An 18,662-nucleotide genomic window follows, 5' to 3' on the forward strand; every position below is an offset into this window, starting at 1 on the left:
AGTCCTCAGTGTCCACATGTTATTCACCTGGAGATTAAAATCAGTCCTCAGTGTCAACATGTTATTCACCTGCAGATTAAATCAGTCTTCAGTGTCAACATGTTAATCACCTGCAGGTTTAGTATATTATCCTGTATCCGTATAATACAACCACAGTGATGTGGTGAGGATGAAAAAAACATTGCAGACATTTCATTCCAACAAACAACGTTCATATAATCTCTCCATTACCTTTCTTATTACACATGTAGTAGATAGCCAGAGATAAACCAATCACAGCAATGGCTCCCAGACAGCATAACACAATGAAGGCCATTCTCCATGGGGCTGTATAAAATATCTCACCTAAAACACACACATCATCACACATCAAAAACAGGGTTTGGTGCTAATACTACCACACACATTATTACACATCAACAACAGGGTTTGGTACTAATACTACCAAACATCAACAACAGGGTTTGGTGCTAATACTACCACACATCAACAACAGGGTTTGGTACTAATACTACCACACATCAACAGGGTTTGGTACTAATACTACCACACACATCATTACACATCAACAACAGGGTTTGGTACTAATACTACCACACATCAACAACAGGGTTTGGTGCTAATACTACCACACACATCATTACACATCAACAACAGGGTTTAGTACTAATACTACCACACATCAACAACAGGGTTTAGTGCAAATACTACCACACATCAACAACAGGGTTTGGTACTAATAATACCACACATCAACAACAGGGTTTGGTACTAATACTACCACACACATCATTACACATCAACAACAGGGTTTGGTGCTAATACTACAACACATCAACAACAGGGTTTGGTACTAATACTACCACACACATCATTACACATCAACAACAGGGTTTGGTACTAATACTACCACACATCAACAATGGGGTTTGGTACTAATACTACCACACACATCATTACACATCAACAACAGGGTTTGGTACTAATACTACCACACATCAACAACAGGGTTTGGTACTAATACTACCACACATCAACAACAGGATTGGGTACTAATAATACCACACATTATTACACATCAACAACAGGGTTTGGTACTAATACTACCACACATCAACAACAGGGTTGGGTACTAATAATACCACACATCATTACACATCAACAACGGGGTTGGGTACTAATACTACCACACATCAACAACAGGTTTTGGTACTAATACTACCACACATCAACAACAGGGTTTGGTACTAATACTACCACACATCATTACACATCAACAACAGGGTATGGTACCAATACTACCACACACCAACAACAGGGTTGGGTACTAATACTACCACACATCATTACACATCAACAACAGGGTTTGGTACCAATACTACCACACATCAACAACAGGGTTGGGTACTAATACTACCACACATCATTACACATCAACAACAGGGTTTGGTACCAATACTATTACACATCAACAACAGGGTTGGGTACTAATACTACCACACATCAACAACAGGTTTTGGTACTAATACTACCACACATCAACAACAGGGTTTGGTACTAATACTACCACACATCATTACACATCAACAACAGGGTTTGGTACTAATACTACCACACATCAACAACAGGGTTTGGTGCTAATACTACCACACACATCATTACACATCAACAACAGGGTTTAGTACTAATACTACCACACATCAACAACAGGGTTTAGTGCAAATACTACCACACATCAACAACAGGGTTTGGTACTAATAATACCACACATCAACAACAGGGTTTGGTACTAATACTACCACACACATCATTACACATCAACAACAGGGTTTGGTGCTAATACTACAACACATCAACAACAGGGTTTGGTACTAATACTACCACACATCATTACACATCAACAACAGGGTTTGGTACTAATACTACCACACATCAACAATGGGGTTTGGTACTAATACTACCACACACATCATTACACATCAACAACAGGGTTTGGTACTAATACTACCACACATCAACAACAGGGTTTGGTACTAATACTACCACACATCAACAACAGGATTGGGTACTAATAATACCACACATTATTACACATCAACAACAGGGTTTGGTACTAATACTACCACACATCAACAACAGGGTTGGGTACTAATAATACCACACATCATTACACATCAACAACGGGGTTGGGTACTAATACTACCACACATCAACAACAGGTTTTGGTACTAATACTACCACACATCAACAACAGGGTTTGGTACTAATACTACCACACATCATTACACATCAACAACAGGGTATGGTACCAATACTACCACACACCAACAACAGGGTTGGGTACTAATACTACCACACATCATTACACATCAACAACAGGGTTTGGTACCAATACTACCACACATCAACAACAGGGTTGGGTACTAATACTACCACACATCATTACACATCAACAACAGGGTTTGGTACCAATACTATTACACATCAACAACAGGGTTGGGTACTAATACTACCACACATCAACAACAGGTTTTGGTACTAATACTACCACACATCAACAACAGGGTTTGGGACTAATACTACCACACATCATTACACATCAACAACAGGGTTTGGTACTAATACTACCACACATCAACAACAGGGTTTGGTGCTAATACTACCACACACATCATTACACATCAACAACAGGGTTTAGTACTAATACTACCACACATCAACAACAGGGTTTAGTGCAAATACTACCACACATCAACAACAGGGTTTGGTACTAATAATACCACACATCAACAACAGGGTTTGGTACTAATACTACCACACACATCATTACACATCAACAACAGGGTTTGGTGCTAATACTACAACACATCAACAACAGGGTTTGGTACTAATACTACCACACACATCATTACACATCAACAACAGGGTTTGGTACTAATACTACCACACATCAACAATGGGGTTTGGTACTAATACTACCACACACATCATTACACATCAACAACAGGGTTTGGTACTAATACTACCACACATCAACAACAGGGTTTGGTACTAATACTACCACACATCAACAACAGGATTGGGTACTAATAATACCACACATTATTACACATCAACAACAGGGTTTGGTACTAATACTACCACACATCAACAACAGGGTTGGGTACTAATAATACCACACATCATTACACATCAACAACGGGGTTGGGTACTAATACTACCACACATCAACAACAGGTTTTGGTACTAATACTACCACACATCAACAACAGGGTTTGGTACTAATACTACCACACATCATTACACATCAACAACAGGGTATGGTACCAATACTACCACACACCAACAACAGGGTTGGGTACTAATACTACCACACATCATTACACATCAACAACAGGGTTTGGTACCAATACTACCACACATCAACAACAGGGTTGGGTACTAATACTACCACACATCATTACACATCAACAACAGGGTTTGGTACCAATACTATTACACATCAACAACAGGGTTGGGTACTAATACTACCACACATCAACAACAGGTTTTGGTACTAATACTACCACACATCAACAACAGGGTTTGGGACTAATACTACCACACATCATTACACATCAACAACAGGGTATGGAACCAATACTACCACACATCAACAACAGGGTTGGGTACTAATACTACCACACATCATTACACATCAACAACAGGGTATGGTACCAATACTACCACACATCAACAACAGGGTTGGGTACTAATACTACCACACATCATTACACATCAACAACAGGGTTTGGTACCAATACTATTACACATCAACAACAGGGTTGGGTACTAATACTACCACACATCAACAACAGGGTTTGGTACTAATACTACCACACATCATTACACATCAACAACAGGGTTTGGTACCAATACTACCACACATCAACAACAGGGTTGGGTACTAATACTACCACACATCATTACACATCAACAACAGGGTTTGGTACTAATACTACCAAACACATAATTACACATCAACAACAGGGTTGGGTACTAATACTACCACACATCAACAACAGGGTTTGGTACTAATACTACCACACATCATTACACATCAACAACAGGGTTTGGTACTAATACTACCACACATCAACAACAGGGTTTGGTGCTAATACTACCACACACATCATTACACATCAACAACAGGGTTTAGTACTAATACTACCACACATCAACAACAGGGTTTAGTGCAAATACTACCACACATCAACAACAGGGTTTGGTACTAATAATACCACACATCAACAACAGGGTTTGGTACTAATACTACCACACACATCATTACACATCAACAACAGGGTTTGGTGCTAATACTACAACACATCAACAACAGGGTTTGGTACTAATACTACCACACACATCATTACACATCAACAACAGGGTTTGGTACTAATACTACCACACATCAACAATGGGGTTTGGTACTAATACTACCACACACATCATTACACATCAACAACAGGGTTTGGTACTAATACTACCACACATCAACAACAGGGTTTGGTACTAATACTACCACACATCAACAACAGGATTGGGTACTAATAATACCACACATTATTACACATCAACAACAGGGTTTGGTACTAATACTACCACACATCAACAACAGGGTTGGGTACTAATAATACCACACATCATTACACATCAACAACGGGGTTGGGTACTAATACTACCACACATCAACAACAGGTTTTGGTACTAATACTACCACACATCAACAACAGGGTTTGGTACTAATACTACCACACATCATTACACATCAACAACAGGGTATGGTACCAATACTACCACACACCAACAACAGGGTTGGGTACTAATACTACCACACATCATTACACATCAACAACAGGGTTTGGTACCAATACTACCACACATCAACAACAGGGTTGGGTACTAATACTACCACACATCATTACACATCAACAACAGGGTTTGGTACCAATACTATTACACATCAACAACAGGGTTGGGTACTAATACTACCACACATCAACAACAGGTTTTGGTACTAATACTACCACACATCAACAACAGGGTTTGGTACTAATACTACCACACATCATTACACATCAACAACAGGGTATGGTACCAATACTACCACACATCAACAACAGGGTTGGGTACTAATACTACCACACATCATTACACATCAACAACAGGGTTTGGTACCAATACTACCACACATCAACAACAGGGTTGGGTACTAATACTACCACACATCATTACACATCAACAACAGGGTTTGGTACCAATACTATTACACATCAACAACAGGGTTGGGTACTAATACTACCACACATCAACAACAGCGTTTGGTACTAATACTACCACACATCATTACACATCAACAACAGGGTTTGGTACCAATACTACCACACATCAACAACAGGGTTGGGTACTAATACTACCACACATCATTACACATCAACAACAGGGTTTGGTACTAATACTACCAAACACATAATTACACATCAACAACAGGGTTTGGTACTCATACTACCAAACACACCATTACACATCAACAACAGGGTTTGGTACTAATACTGCCAAACACATCATTACACATCAACAACAGGGTCTGGTACTAATACTGCCACACATCAACAACAGGGTCTGGTACTAATACTACCACACATCAACAGGGTTTGGTACTAATACTACCACACATCAACAACAGGGTTCGGTACTAATACTACTACACATCAGTACACATCAACAACAGGGTTTGGTACTAATACTGCCACACATCAACAACAGGGTTTGGTACTAATTCTACCACACATCAACAACAGGGTTTGGTACTAATTCTACCACACATCAACAACAGGGTTTGGTACTAATACTGCCACACATCAACAACAAGGTTTGGTACTAATACTACCACACATCAACAGGGTTTGGTACTAATACTACCACACATCAACAACAGGGTTTGGTACTAATACTACCACACATTAATACACATCAACAACAGGGTTGGGTACTAATTACTATCACACATCAACAACAGGGTTTGGTACTAATACTACCACACATCAACAACAGGGTTTGGTACTAATACTACCACACATCATTACACATCAACAACAGGGTTTGGTACTAATACTACCACACATCATTACACATCAACAACAGGGTTTGGTACTAATACTGCCACACATCAACAACAGGGTTTGGTACTAATTCTACAACACATCAACAGGGTTTGGTACTAATACTACACACAAATTAACAACAGGGTTTGGTACTAATACTACCACACTTCATTACACATCAACAACAGGGTTTGGTACTAATACTACCACACATTAATACACATCAACAACAGGGTTTGGTACTAATACTACCACACATCAACAACAGGGTTATGTGCTAATACTACCACACATCAACAACAGGGTTTGGTACTAATACTACCACACATCATTACACATCAACAACAGGGTTTGGTACTAATACTACTACACATCATTACACATCAACAACAGGGTTTGGTACTAATACTGCCACACATCATTACACAACAACAGGGTTTGGTACTAATACTACCACACACATCAACAACAGGGTTTGCTACTACTACTACCACACATCAACAACAGGGTTTGGTACTAATACTACCACACATCATTACACATCAACAACAGGGTTTGGTACTAATACTACTACACATCATTACACACCAACAACAGGGTTTGGAACTAATACTACCACACATCAACAACAGGGTTTGGTACTAATACTACCACACATTAATACACATCAACAACAGGGTTTGGTACTAATACTACCACACACATCAACAACAGGGTTTGCTACTAATACTACCACACATCAACAACAGGGTTTGGTACTAATACTACCACACATCAACAACAGGGTTTTGTACTAATACTACCACACATCAACAACAGGGTTTGGTACTAATACTACCACACACACATCATTACACATCAACAACAGGGTTTGGTACTAATAATACCACACACATCAACAACAGGGTTTGTTACTAATACTACGACACATCATTACACATCAACAACAGGGTTGGGTACTAATACTACCACACATCAACAACAGGGTTTGGTACTAATACTACCACACATCATTACACATCAACAACAGGGTTTGGTACTGATACTACCACACATCAACAGGGTTTGGTACTAATACTACCACACAAATCAACAACAGGGCTTGGTACTAATACTACCACACATCAACAGGGTTTGGTACTAATACTACCACACAGCATTACACATCAACAACAGGGCTTGGTACTAATACTGCCACACATCAACAACAGGGTTTGGTACTCGTACTATCACACATCAACAACAGGATTTGGTACTAATACTACCACACATCAACAACAGGGTTTGGTAGTAATACTAACACACATCATTACACATCAACAACAGGGTTTGGTACTAATACTGCCACACATCAACAACGGGGTTTGGTACTAATACTACCACACATCATTACACATCAACAACAAGGTTTGGTACTAATACTGCCACACATCAACAACAGGGTTTGGTACTAATACTACCACACATTAATACACATCAACAACAGGGTTTGGTACTAATAATACCACACATCAACAAAAGGGTTTGGTACTGATACTACCACACACATCAACAACAGGGTTTGGTACTAATACTACCACACACATCAACAACAGGGTTTGGTACTAATACTACCACACACATCAACAACAGGGTTTGGTACTACTAACACTACCACACACATCAACAGGGTTTGGTACTAATACTACCACACAAATCAACAACAGGGTTTGGTACTAATACTACCACACATCAACAACAGGGGTTGGTACTAGTACTGCCACACATCAACAACAGGGTTTGGTACTAATACTACCACACATCAACATGGTTTGGTACTAATACTACCACACATCATTACACATCAACAACAGGGTTTGGTACTAATACTACCACACATCAACATTGTTTGGTACTAATACTACCACACATCAACAACAGGGTTTGGTATTAATACTACCACACATCATTGCACATCAACAACATGGGTTGGTACTAATACTACTACACATTAATATACATCAACAACAGGGTTTGGTACTAATACTGCCACACATTAATACACATCAACAACAGGGTTTGGTACTAATACTACCACACATCATTACACATCAACAACAGGGTTTGGTACTAATACTACCACACATCAACAACGGGGTTTGGTACTAATACTGCCACACATCAACAACCGTGTTGGTACTAATACTACCACGCATCAACAACAGGGTTGGTACTAATACTACCACACATCAACAACAGGGTTTGGTACTAATACTACCACACATCAACAACGGGGTTTGGTACTAATACTGCCACACATCAACAACCGTGTTGGTACTAATACTACCACACACCAACAACAGGGTTGGTACTAATACTACCACACATCAACAACAGGGTTGGTACTAAAACTACCACACATCAACAACAGGGTTGGTTGTTATGAACTTGAGTGAAGACCCAAAAGCGGTTTTAACAGAAAACAGAGTTCTTTAATGAAAATACAGGAATGGCATAAATCCTCTTCCAACGATGTCAGCGGAACAAAAGAACGTTAGTATAGTGCAGGATGCTCCAGCCAGGCAGACTCCGACAGGACAGGACAAGGTGGAAGCAAACGAGACGACAGCTTGCTTCTGGCATCAAAAAACACAAATAAGAATCAGACACTGAAAGTAGCAGGAACAGAGAAAGAAATAGAGACCTAATCAGAGGGGGAAGAGAGAACAGGTGGGGAAAGAGAGAAAGAGCTAGTTAGGGGAAATGTAGAACAGCTGAGGGATGAGAGACAGAGAAGGTAACCTAAAAAGACCAGCAGAGAGAGAGAATGAAGAGAAAGGACAGGAACAGACATAACAAGACATGACAGTACCCCCCCACTCACCGAGCGCCTCCTGGCGCACTCGAGGAGGAAACCTGGCGGCAACGGAGGAAATCATCGATCAGCGAACGGTCCAGCACGTCCCGAGAGGGAACCCAACTCCTCTCCTCAGGACCGTACCCTCCCAATCCACTAGGTACTGATGACCACGGCCCCGAGGGCGCATGTCCAAAATCTTACGAACCCTGTAGATGGGTGCGCCCTCGACAAGGATGGGGGGGGAGGGACGAGCGGGGCGCGAAGAACGGGCTTAACACAGGAGACATGGAAGACCGGGTGAACGCGACGAAGATAGCGGGGAGAAGAAGTCGCACTGCGACAGGATTAATGACCTGGGAAATACGGAACGGACCAATGAACCGCGGGGCCAACTTGCGAGAAGCTGTCTTAAGGGGAAGGTTCTGAGTGGAGAGCCATACTCTCTGACCGCAACAATATCTAGGACTCTTGGTCCTACGCTATTAGCGGCCCTCACAGTCTGCGCCCTATTACGGCAAAGTGCCGACCTGACCCCTTCCAGGTGCGCTCGCAACGCTGGACAAAAGCCTGAGCGGAGGGGACGCAGGACTCGGCGAGCTGAGATGAGAACAGCGGAGGCTGGTACCCGAGGCTACACTGAAAAGGGGATAGACCGGTAGCAGACGAGGGAAGCGAGTTGTGGGCGTACTCTGCCCAGGGGAGCTGTTCTGACCAAGACGCAGGGTTACGAAAAGAAAGACTGCGTAAAATGCGACCAACAGTCTGATTGGCCCGTTCGGGCTTGACCGTTAGACTGGGGATGAAAGCCGGACGAGAGACTGACGGAAGCCCCAATCAAACGGCAAAACTCCCTCCAAAATTGAGACGTGAACTGCGGGCCTCTGTCGGAAACGACGTCAGACGGAAGGCCATGAATTCGGAAAACATTCTCGATAATGATCTGAGCCGTCTCCTTAGCAGAAGGGAGCTTATCGAGAGGAATGAAATGAGCCGCCTTAGAGAATCTATCGACAACCGTAAGAATAACTGTCTTCCCGCTGATGAAGGCAGTCCGGTGATAAAATCTAAAGCGATGTGAGACCACGGTCGAGAGGGAATGGGAAGGGTCTGAGACGGCCGGCAGGAGGAGAGTTCCCAGATTTAGTCTGCGCGCAGACCGAACAAGCGGCGACAAATCGACGCGCGTCACGTTCCCGAGTGGGCCACCAGAAACGCTGGCGAATGGAAGCGAGCGTACCCCGAACGCCGGGGTGGCCGGCTAACTTGGCAGAGTGGGCCCACTGAAGAACGGCCGGACGAGTAGGAACGGGAACGAACAGAAGGTTCCTAGGGCAAGCTCGCGGCGACGGAGTGTGAGCGAGTGCTTGCTTTACCTGCCTCTCAATTCCCCAGACAGTCAACCCGACAACACGCCCCTCAGGGAGAATCCCATCGGGGTCGGTGGAGACCTCAGAAGAACTGAAGAGACGAGATAAAGCATCAGGTTTGGTGTTTTTGAGCCCGGACGATAAGAAATAACAAACTCGAAACGAGCGAAAAACAGAGCCCAACGAGCCTGACGCGCATTAAGTCGTTTGGCTGAACGGATGTACTCAAGGTTCCTATGGTCAGTCCAAACGACAAAAGGAACGGTCGCCCCTCCAACCACTGTCGCCATTCGCCTAGGGCTAAGCGGATGGCGAGCAGTTCGCGATTACCAACATCATAGTTACGTTCTGACGGCGATAAGCGATGAGAAAAAACGCGCAAGGATGGACCTTGCCGTCAGAGAGAGAGCGCTGAGAAAGAATGGCTCCCACGCCCACCTCTGACGCGTCAACCTCAACAACAAACTGTCTAGAGATGTCAGGTGTAACAAGAATAGGTGCGGATGTAAAACGATTCTTAAGAAGATCAAAAGCTCCCTGGGCGGAAACGGACCACTTAAAGCACGTCTTAACAGAAGTAAGGGCTGTGAGAGGAGCTGCCACCTGACCGAAATTACGGATGAAACGACGGTAGAAATTAGCGAAGCCCAGAAAGCGCTGCAGCTCGACGCGTGACTTAGGAACGGGCCAATCAATGACAGCCTGGACCTTAGCGGGATCCATCTTAATGCCCTCAGCGGAAATAACGGAACCGAGAAAAGGGACAGAGGCGGCATGAAAAGTGCACTTCTCAGCCTTCACATAAAGACAGTTCTCCAAAAGGCGCTGGAGGACGCGTCGCACGTGCTGAACATGAATCGAGAGAGACGGTGAAAAAATCAGGATATCATCCATGTAAACGAAAACAAAAATGTTCAGCATGTCTCTCAGGACGTCGTTAACTAGTGCCTGAAAGACAGCTGGAGCGTTAACGAGGCCGAAAGGAAGAACCCGGTATTCAAAGTGCCCTAACGGAGTGTTAAACGCCGTCTTCCACTCGTCCCCCCCTGATGCGCACGAGATGGTAGGCGTTACGAAGGTCCAATTTGGTGAAAAACCTGGCTCCCTGCAGGATCTCGAAGGCTGAAGACATAAGAGGAAGCGGATAACGATTCTTAACTGTTATGTCATTCAGCCCTCGATAATCCACGCATGGGCGCAGGGACCCGTCCTTCTTCTGAACAAAAGAACCCCGCGCCGGCGGGGGAGGAGGAGGAGACTATGGTACCGGCGTCGAGCGAAACCGACAAATAATCCTCGAGAGCCTTACGTTCGGGGAGCCGACAGAGAGTATAATCTACCCCGGGGGAGTAGTTCCCGGAAGGAGATCAATACTACAGTCATACGACCGGTGTGGAGGGAGAGAAGTGGCCTTGGAACGACTGAACACCGTGCGCAGATCGTGATACTCCTCCGGCACCCCTGTCAAATCGCCAGGCTCCTCCTGTGAAGAAGAGACAGAGGAAACAGGAGGGATAGCAGACATTAAACAGGTTACATGACAAGAAACATTCCAGGATAGGATAGTATTACTAGACCAATTAATAGAAGGGTTATGGCGCACTAGCCAGGGATGACCCAAAACAACAGGTGTAAAAGGTGAACGAAAAATTAAAAAAGAAATGGTTTCGCTATGATTACCAGAGACAGTGAGGGTTAAAGGCAGCGTCTCACGCTGAATCTTGGGGAGAGAACTACCATCTAAAGCGAACAAGGCCCTGGGCTCCCCTAACTGTCTGAGAGGAATGTCATGTTCCCGAGCCCAGGTCTCGTCCATAAAACAGCCCTCCGCCCCAGAGTCTATCAAGGCACTGCAGGAAGCAGATGAACCGGGCCAGCGGAGATGGACCGGAAAGGTAGTGCGTGATCCAGAAGGAGAGGCCTGAGTAGTTGCGCTCACCAGTAGCCCTCCTCTTACTGATGAGCTCTGGCTTTTACTGGACATGAGGTGACAAAATGACCAGCGGAGCCGCAGTAGAGACAGAGGCGATTGGTGATTCTCCGTTCCCTCTCCTTGGCCGAGATGCGAATACCCCCAGCTGCATAGGCTCAGCATCCGTGCCGGCGGGGGAGGGTGGCAGTGATGCGGCAGGTGGCGGCAGTGATGTGGAGAGGGGAGCAACGGAGAACGTGAGCTCCTTTCCACGAGCTCGGCGACGAAGATCAAACCGTCGCTCTATGCGAATAGCGAGAGCTATTAAGGAGTCCAGACTGGAAGGAACCTCCCGGGAGAGGATCTCATCCTTAACCTCGACGTGGAGACCCTCCAGAAAACGAGCGAGCAAAGCCGGCTCGTTCCAGTCACTAGAGGCAGCGAGAGTGCGAAACTCAATAGAATAATCCGTTATGGATCTATTCCCCTGACATAGGGAAGACAGGGCCCTGGAAGCCTCCTCGCCAAAAACAGAACGGTCAAAAACCCGTATCATCTCCTCCTTAAAGTCCTGATACTGGTTAATACACTCAGCCCTCGCCTCCCAGACTGCCGTGCCCCACTCACGCGCCCGTCCGGTAAGGAGAGAAATGACGTAGGCGATGCGGGCTGCGCTCCTGGAGTAAGTGTTGGGCTGGAGAGAGAACACCACATCACACTGAGTGAGGAATGAGCGGCACTCAGTGGGCTCCCCAGAGTAACACGGCGGGTTGTTGATCCTGGGCTCCGGAGACTCGGAAACCCTGGAAGTGGGCGGTGGATCGAGGTGGAGTTGGTGAACCCGTCTTGTGAGGTCGGAGACTTGACGGCCAGGGTCTCAACGGCATGTTGAGCAGCAGACAATTCCTCCTCGTGTCTGCCTAGCATCGCTCCCTGGATCTCGACGGCGGAGTGAAAAGGGTCCGGAGCCGCTGGGTCCATTCTTGGTCTGATTCTTCTGTTATGAACTTGAGTGAAGACCCAAAAGCGGTTTTAACAGAAAACAGAGTTCTTTAATGAAAATACAGGAATGGCATAAATCCTCTTCCAACGATGTCAGCGGAACAAAAGAACGTTAGTATAGTGCAGGATGCTCCAGCCAGGCAGACTCCGACAGGACAGGACAAGGTGGAAGCAAACGAGACGACAGCTTGCTTCTGGCATCAAAAAACACAAATAAGAATCAGACACTGAAAGTAGCAGGAACAGAGAAAGAAATAGAGACCTAATCAGAGGGGGAAGAGAGAACAGGTGGGGAAAGAGAGAAAGAGCTAGTTAGGGGAAATGTAGAACAGCTGAGGGATGAGAGACAGAGAAGGTAACCTAAAAAGACCAGCAGAGAGAGAGAATGAAGAGAAAGGACAGGAACAGACATAACAAGACATGACATTGGTACTAATACTACCACACATCAACAACGGGGTTTGGTACTAATACTACCACACATCAACAACCGTGTTGGTACTAATACTACCACGCATCAACAACAGGGTTTGGTACTAATACTACCACACAGCAGTAGATTGTATCATAATAAACACTAATCTTTTGTATTGTCGTCTCAAAGCCTTTGGTTAAAACATATACTTTAAAATAACACATCGATATCTCAAGTGTTTCATGTCTAAATAATATTATGTTGTTACTCACTAGGGAGGTGAATCTCTGTCTCCATCTTCTCATTGATCCGGCTCTGTTGGACTCTGCAGGTAAAGCGGTTGGTGTCAGTCTCCTGGACAATGACATGTTGTTTGACTCTGTAGAATCCATCTAAGTCTCTGTGTATCTCAGGAGGACCAGCAGAGAGATGGACTCCTTTACTGTCCAGCCACACCAGCTCAGGCTCAGGGTGCCAGCCTTCTGTTTCACACAGCAGACCCATCCCTCCCTCTCTGTGTCCCTCAATGGACACCACTGGCTTGGATCCTACAGCTACAGACACACAGACAGACTGGATGTTACCTGGTGACACGCTGTGAACAAATAGACACATACTGGACATTAACACATCGATATCTCCAGTGTTTCATGTCTAAATAATATTATGTTGTTACTCACTAGGGAGGTGAATCTCTGTCTCCATCTTCTCATTGATCCTGCAGGTAAAGCGGTTGGTGTCAGACTCCTGGACAATGACATGTTGTTTGACTCTGTAGAATCCCTTGAAACTTCTATGTATCTCAGGAGGACCAGCAGAGAGATGGACTCCTTTACTGTCCAGCCACACCAGCTCAGGCTCAGGGTGCCAGCCTTCTGTTTCACACAGCAGACCCATCCCTCCCTCTCTGTGTCCCACAATGGACACCACTGGCTTGGATCCTACAGCTACAGACACACAGAGAGACTGGATGTTACCTGGTGACACGCTGTGAACAAATAGACACATACTGTATCCAGTAATATGAAGGAAAGAGGTGATGTCATTGTACTGTAGTTAGATTATTACATTAACATGAAAATAAACCTCACCTTTAACGAGGACTTGAATAGTGAAATCATCATACCAGCTCTTTGACTGAATTAAGCATTTGTAATGTCCCTCATCAGTGCCTTGTACCCTGGTCAGTATCAAAGAGGTGTTGCCCCTCCACAGTTCCTCTTGAAACAGTGAAGTTCTTCCTCTATAGTAGGGAATCTGATCATCTCGTATGATTCTTTGGTTTTGGTAACGAAAGACACGACCGTCTAAGAAGTCCAGGTTAAGCCAGTCCACTGTCATGTCCTCAGCGCTGATGTTGGGTTTGAGGTAACAGGGCAGAATGATGTCATCACCAGCTACAGCAACAATGGGATCAGTTGGACCAAGAACCTCAAACTTCTCTGAAGAGAAAAGACATATTAACAGTTTCAATAGTTTAGTGGTTTCCTCTCTCATCTGCACTGATCTGAAATACACTGTAGTATATATAGTAGTACTAGACACTGTGGTATATATAGTGGTACTAGACACTGTAGTATATATAGTAGTACTAGACACTGTGGTATATATAGTAGTACTAGACACTGTAGTATATATAGTAGTACTAGACACTGTGGTATATATAGTGGTACTAGACACTGTAGTATATAGAGTAGTATATATAGTAGTACTAGACACTGTAGTATATATAGTAGTACTAGACACTGTAGTATATATAGTAGTACTAGACACTGTGGTATATATAGTAGTACTAGACACTGTAGTATATATAGTAGTACTAGACATTGTAGTATATATAGTAGTACTAGACACTGTGGTATATATAGTGGTACTAGACACTGTAGTATATATAGTAGTACTAGACACTGTGGTATATATAGTGGTACTAGACACTGTAGTATATATAGTAGTACTAGACACTGTAGTATATATAGTAGTACTAGACACTGTGGTATATATAGTGGTACTAGACACTGTAGTATATAGAGTAGTATATATAGTAGTACTAGACACTGTAGTATATATAGTAGTACTAGACACTGTAGTATATATAGTAGTACTAGACACTGTGGTATATATAGTAGTACTAGACACTGTAGTATATATAGTAGTACTAGACATTGTAGTATATATAGTAGTACTAGACACTGTGGTATATATAGTGGTACTAGACACTGTAGTATATATAGTAGTACTAGACACTGTAGTATATATAGTAGATAGTAGTACTATACACTGTAGTATATATAGTAGTACTAGACACTGTAGTATATATAGTAGATAGTAGTACTAGACACTGTAGTATATATAGTAGTACTAGACACTGTAGTATATATAGTGGTACTAGACACTGCAGTATATATAGTAGTACTAGACACTGTAGGATATATAGCAGTACTATACACTGTAGGATATATAGTAGTACTATACACTGTAGGATATATAGTAGTACTATACACTGTAGTATATATAGTAGTACTAGACACTGTGGTATATATAGTAGTACTAGACACTGTAGTATATATAGTAGTACTAGACACTGTGGTATATATAGTAGTATATATAGTAGTACTAGACACTGTAGTATTTATAGTAGTACTAGACACTGTAGTATTTATAGTAGTACTGGACACTGTAGTATTTATAGTAGTACTAGACACTGTAGTATATAGAGTGGTACTAGACACTGTAGTATATATAGTAGTGCTAGACACTGTAGTATATATAGTGGTACTAGACACTGTAGTATATATAGTGGTACTAGACATTGTAGTATATATAGTGGTACGAGACACTGTAGTATATATAGTGGTACTAGACATTGTAGTATATATAGTGGTACTATACACTGTAGTATATATAGTAGTACTAGACACTGCAGTATATATAGTAGTACTAGACACTGTAGGATATATAGCAGTACTATACACTGTAGGATATATAGTAGTACTATACACTGTAGGATATATAGTAGTACTATACACTGTAGTATATATAGTAGTACTAGACACTGTGGTATATATAGTAGTACTAGACACTGTAGTATATATAGTAGTACTAGACACTGTGGTATATATAGTAGTATATATAGTAGTACTAGACACTGTAGTATTTATAGTAGTACTGGACACTGTAGTATTTATAGTAGTACTAGACACTGTAGTATATAGAGTGGTACTAGACACTGTAGTATATATAGTAGTGCTAGACACTGTAGTATATATAGTGGTACTAGACACTGTAGTATATATAGTGGTACTAGACATTGTAGTATATATAGTGGTACTAGACACTGTAGTATATATAGTGGTACTAGACACTGTAGTATATATAGTGGTACTAGACACTGTAGTATATATAGTGGTACTAGACACTGTAGTTTATATAGTAGTACTAGAGACTGTAGTATATATAGTAGTACTAGACACTGTAGTATATATAGTACTACTAGACACTGTAGTATATATAGTAGTACTAGACACTGTAGTATATATAGTACTACTAGACACTGTAGTATATATAGTAGTACTAGACACTGTAGTATATATAGTAGTACTAGACACTGTAGTATATATAGTAGTACTAGACACTGTAGTATATATAGTAGTACTAGACACTGTAGTATATATAGTAGTACTAGACACTGTAGTATATATAGTAGTACTAGACACTGTGGTATATATAGTAGTACTATACATAGTAGTACGATACACTGTAGGATATATAGTAGTACTATACACTGTAGGATATATAGTAGTACTAAACACTGTAGGATATATAGTAGTACTATAGGGTGGAGGCCTACAGAAGAGTTGGATTCGCCATTAGTTTAGTTTTTACATCATTGCAGAGGAAGGAAAGGAGACTAGGAGAGGAATCCACCTTAGGTTATGCACCTTAACACTACACAAGCAACAAAAGACACAATGAGATAATATTAATCACACACACACCAGAAAGATGAAGGAAAGGAGACCAGGAGAGGAAATCTCCTTAGGCAGTGCACCCTAAAGGGATCTCCACAGTTTACACAATGGAGCTGACGGACAATAGTAGTAGAACTATGTAGACAGAGAAGCAAAAGGACCTCATTCGGCTCTGTTTGATTAGACTGTGTTGAACCCTTAAGACCACAATAGTGACTAAAGACACAATGAGATCATATTAAATCACATACCCAGAGGTATTGAAGGCAGTGAGATATTAAATGTGTATTCTACTGTACCAGAGCCTGCTGTGTGTAGGAGATATAGAAGAATCACACACAGACAGTCTAGCTGAGTCACCTTCATCCCTGAAAAAGACAATTAGATTCATCATAAAGACAAAGACTAACATAACTTGAAACCAGCAAAGCAATACTGAAGCATCACTTCTACAATAACAACGGATAACATAGTAGAACACATTTCAAAAGACAAGTAGCTGATCCATTTACCTGGTTGCATCAGTCCTATTGAGGCACTGCAGTCTGATAAATGTACTAGTGTTCTGTGATCAAACTATTGTGATGTGATCAAACTACCTGCTTTCTATTCCTTGGAACAAGAACCTGTTCAACTGCATCGCTGCACACAACTGTTGCATAGTGAGCTCAGATTAGATAACATGGGTGTGAACTGTGGGGGTAAGTTTTGGTTGTGGACTCCAAGCCTGGCTGATGTGCAGACCACATGACATAGAGAGGTCTATAACCCAAGCAAAACACATTATAGTTTACTTAAATCTGTGCCACTCCTTTTATATAGTATGATATGTTTATGTTAGGTTACATGACTAGACTAGATGTAACTTAGTAAACGTAAATACAGAACATTTAAATTAGTATATGTTACGTTTGATATGGTCACATAAGACAGATGGTTATTTAAGGCAAAACTGAAAGGAGGGTGGTTGGTCGAGGTGGACGTTTAACATTACATTTACATTTAAGTCATTTAGC

At 42.4% G+C, this 18,662-nt stretch overlaps 1 protein-coding gene across 4 annotated transcripts in view; it reads right to left on the bottom strand.

The window, feature by feature from the left end:
* The window catches only part of LOC135538974 (butyrophilin subfamily 2 member A1-like), a 43,445-nt gene extending 25,154 nt beyond the window's left edge, over window positions 1–18,291 (bottom strand). The window contains exons 1-6 of one of the 4 annotated variants that reach the window (XM_064964846.1): window positions 18,159–18,290; window positions 17,946–18,014; window positions 14,770–15,120; window positions 14,359–14,625; window positions 13,951–14,232; window positions 232–345 (exon numbers count right to left, since the gene is read on the bottom strand). In XM_064964846.1, the coding sequence (XP_064820918.1) occupies window positions 232–345; window positions 13,951–14,232; window positions 14,359–14,625; window positions 14,770–15,120; window positions 17,946–18,014; window positions 18,159–18,168 (1,093 nt within the window). In that variant the 5' untranslated portion in view covers window positions 18,169–18,290. Of the gene's footprint in view, window positions 1–231; window positions 346–13,950; window positions 14,263–14,358; window positions 14,626–14,769; window positions 15,121–17,945; window positions 18,015–18,158 lie in introns of all 4 variants that reach the window. The other 3 variants (XM_064964845.1, XM_064964847.1, XM_064964848.1) reach the window with 3 other exon arrangements.
* Between the last annotated feature and the right edge of the window lie 371 nt (window positions 18,292–18,662).

Source organism: Oncorhynchus masou, unplaced genomic scaffold, assembly GCF_036934945.1.
Source record: "Oncorhynchus masou masou isolate Uvic2021 unplaced genomic scaffold, UVic_Omas_1.1 unplaced_scaffold_2511, whole genome shotgun sequence".
In the NCBI taxonomy this organism is placed as follows: domain Eukaryota; kingdom Metazoa; phylum Chordata; class Actinopteri; order Salmoniformes; family Salmonidae; genus Oncorhynchus; species Oncorhynchus masou.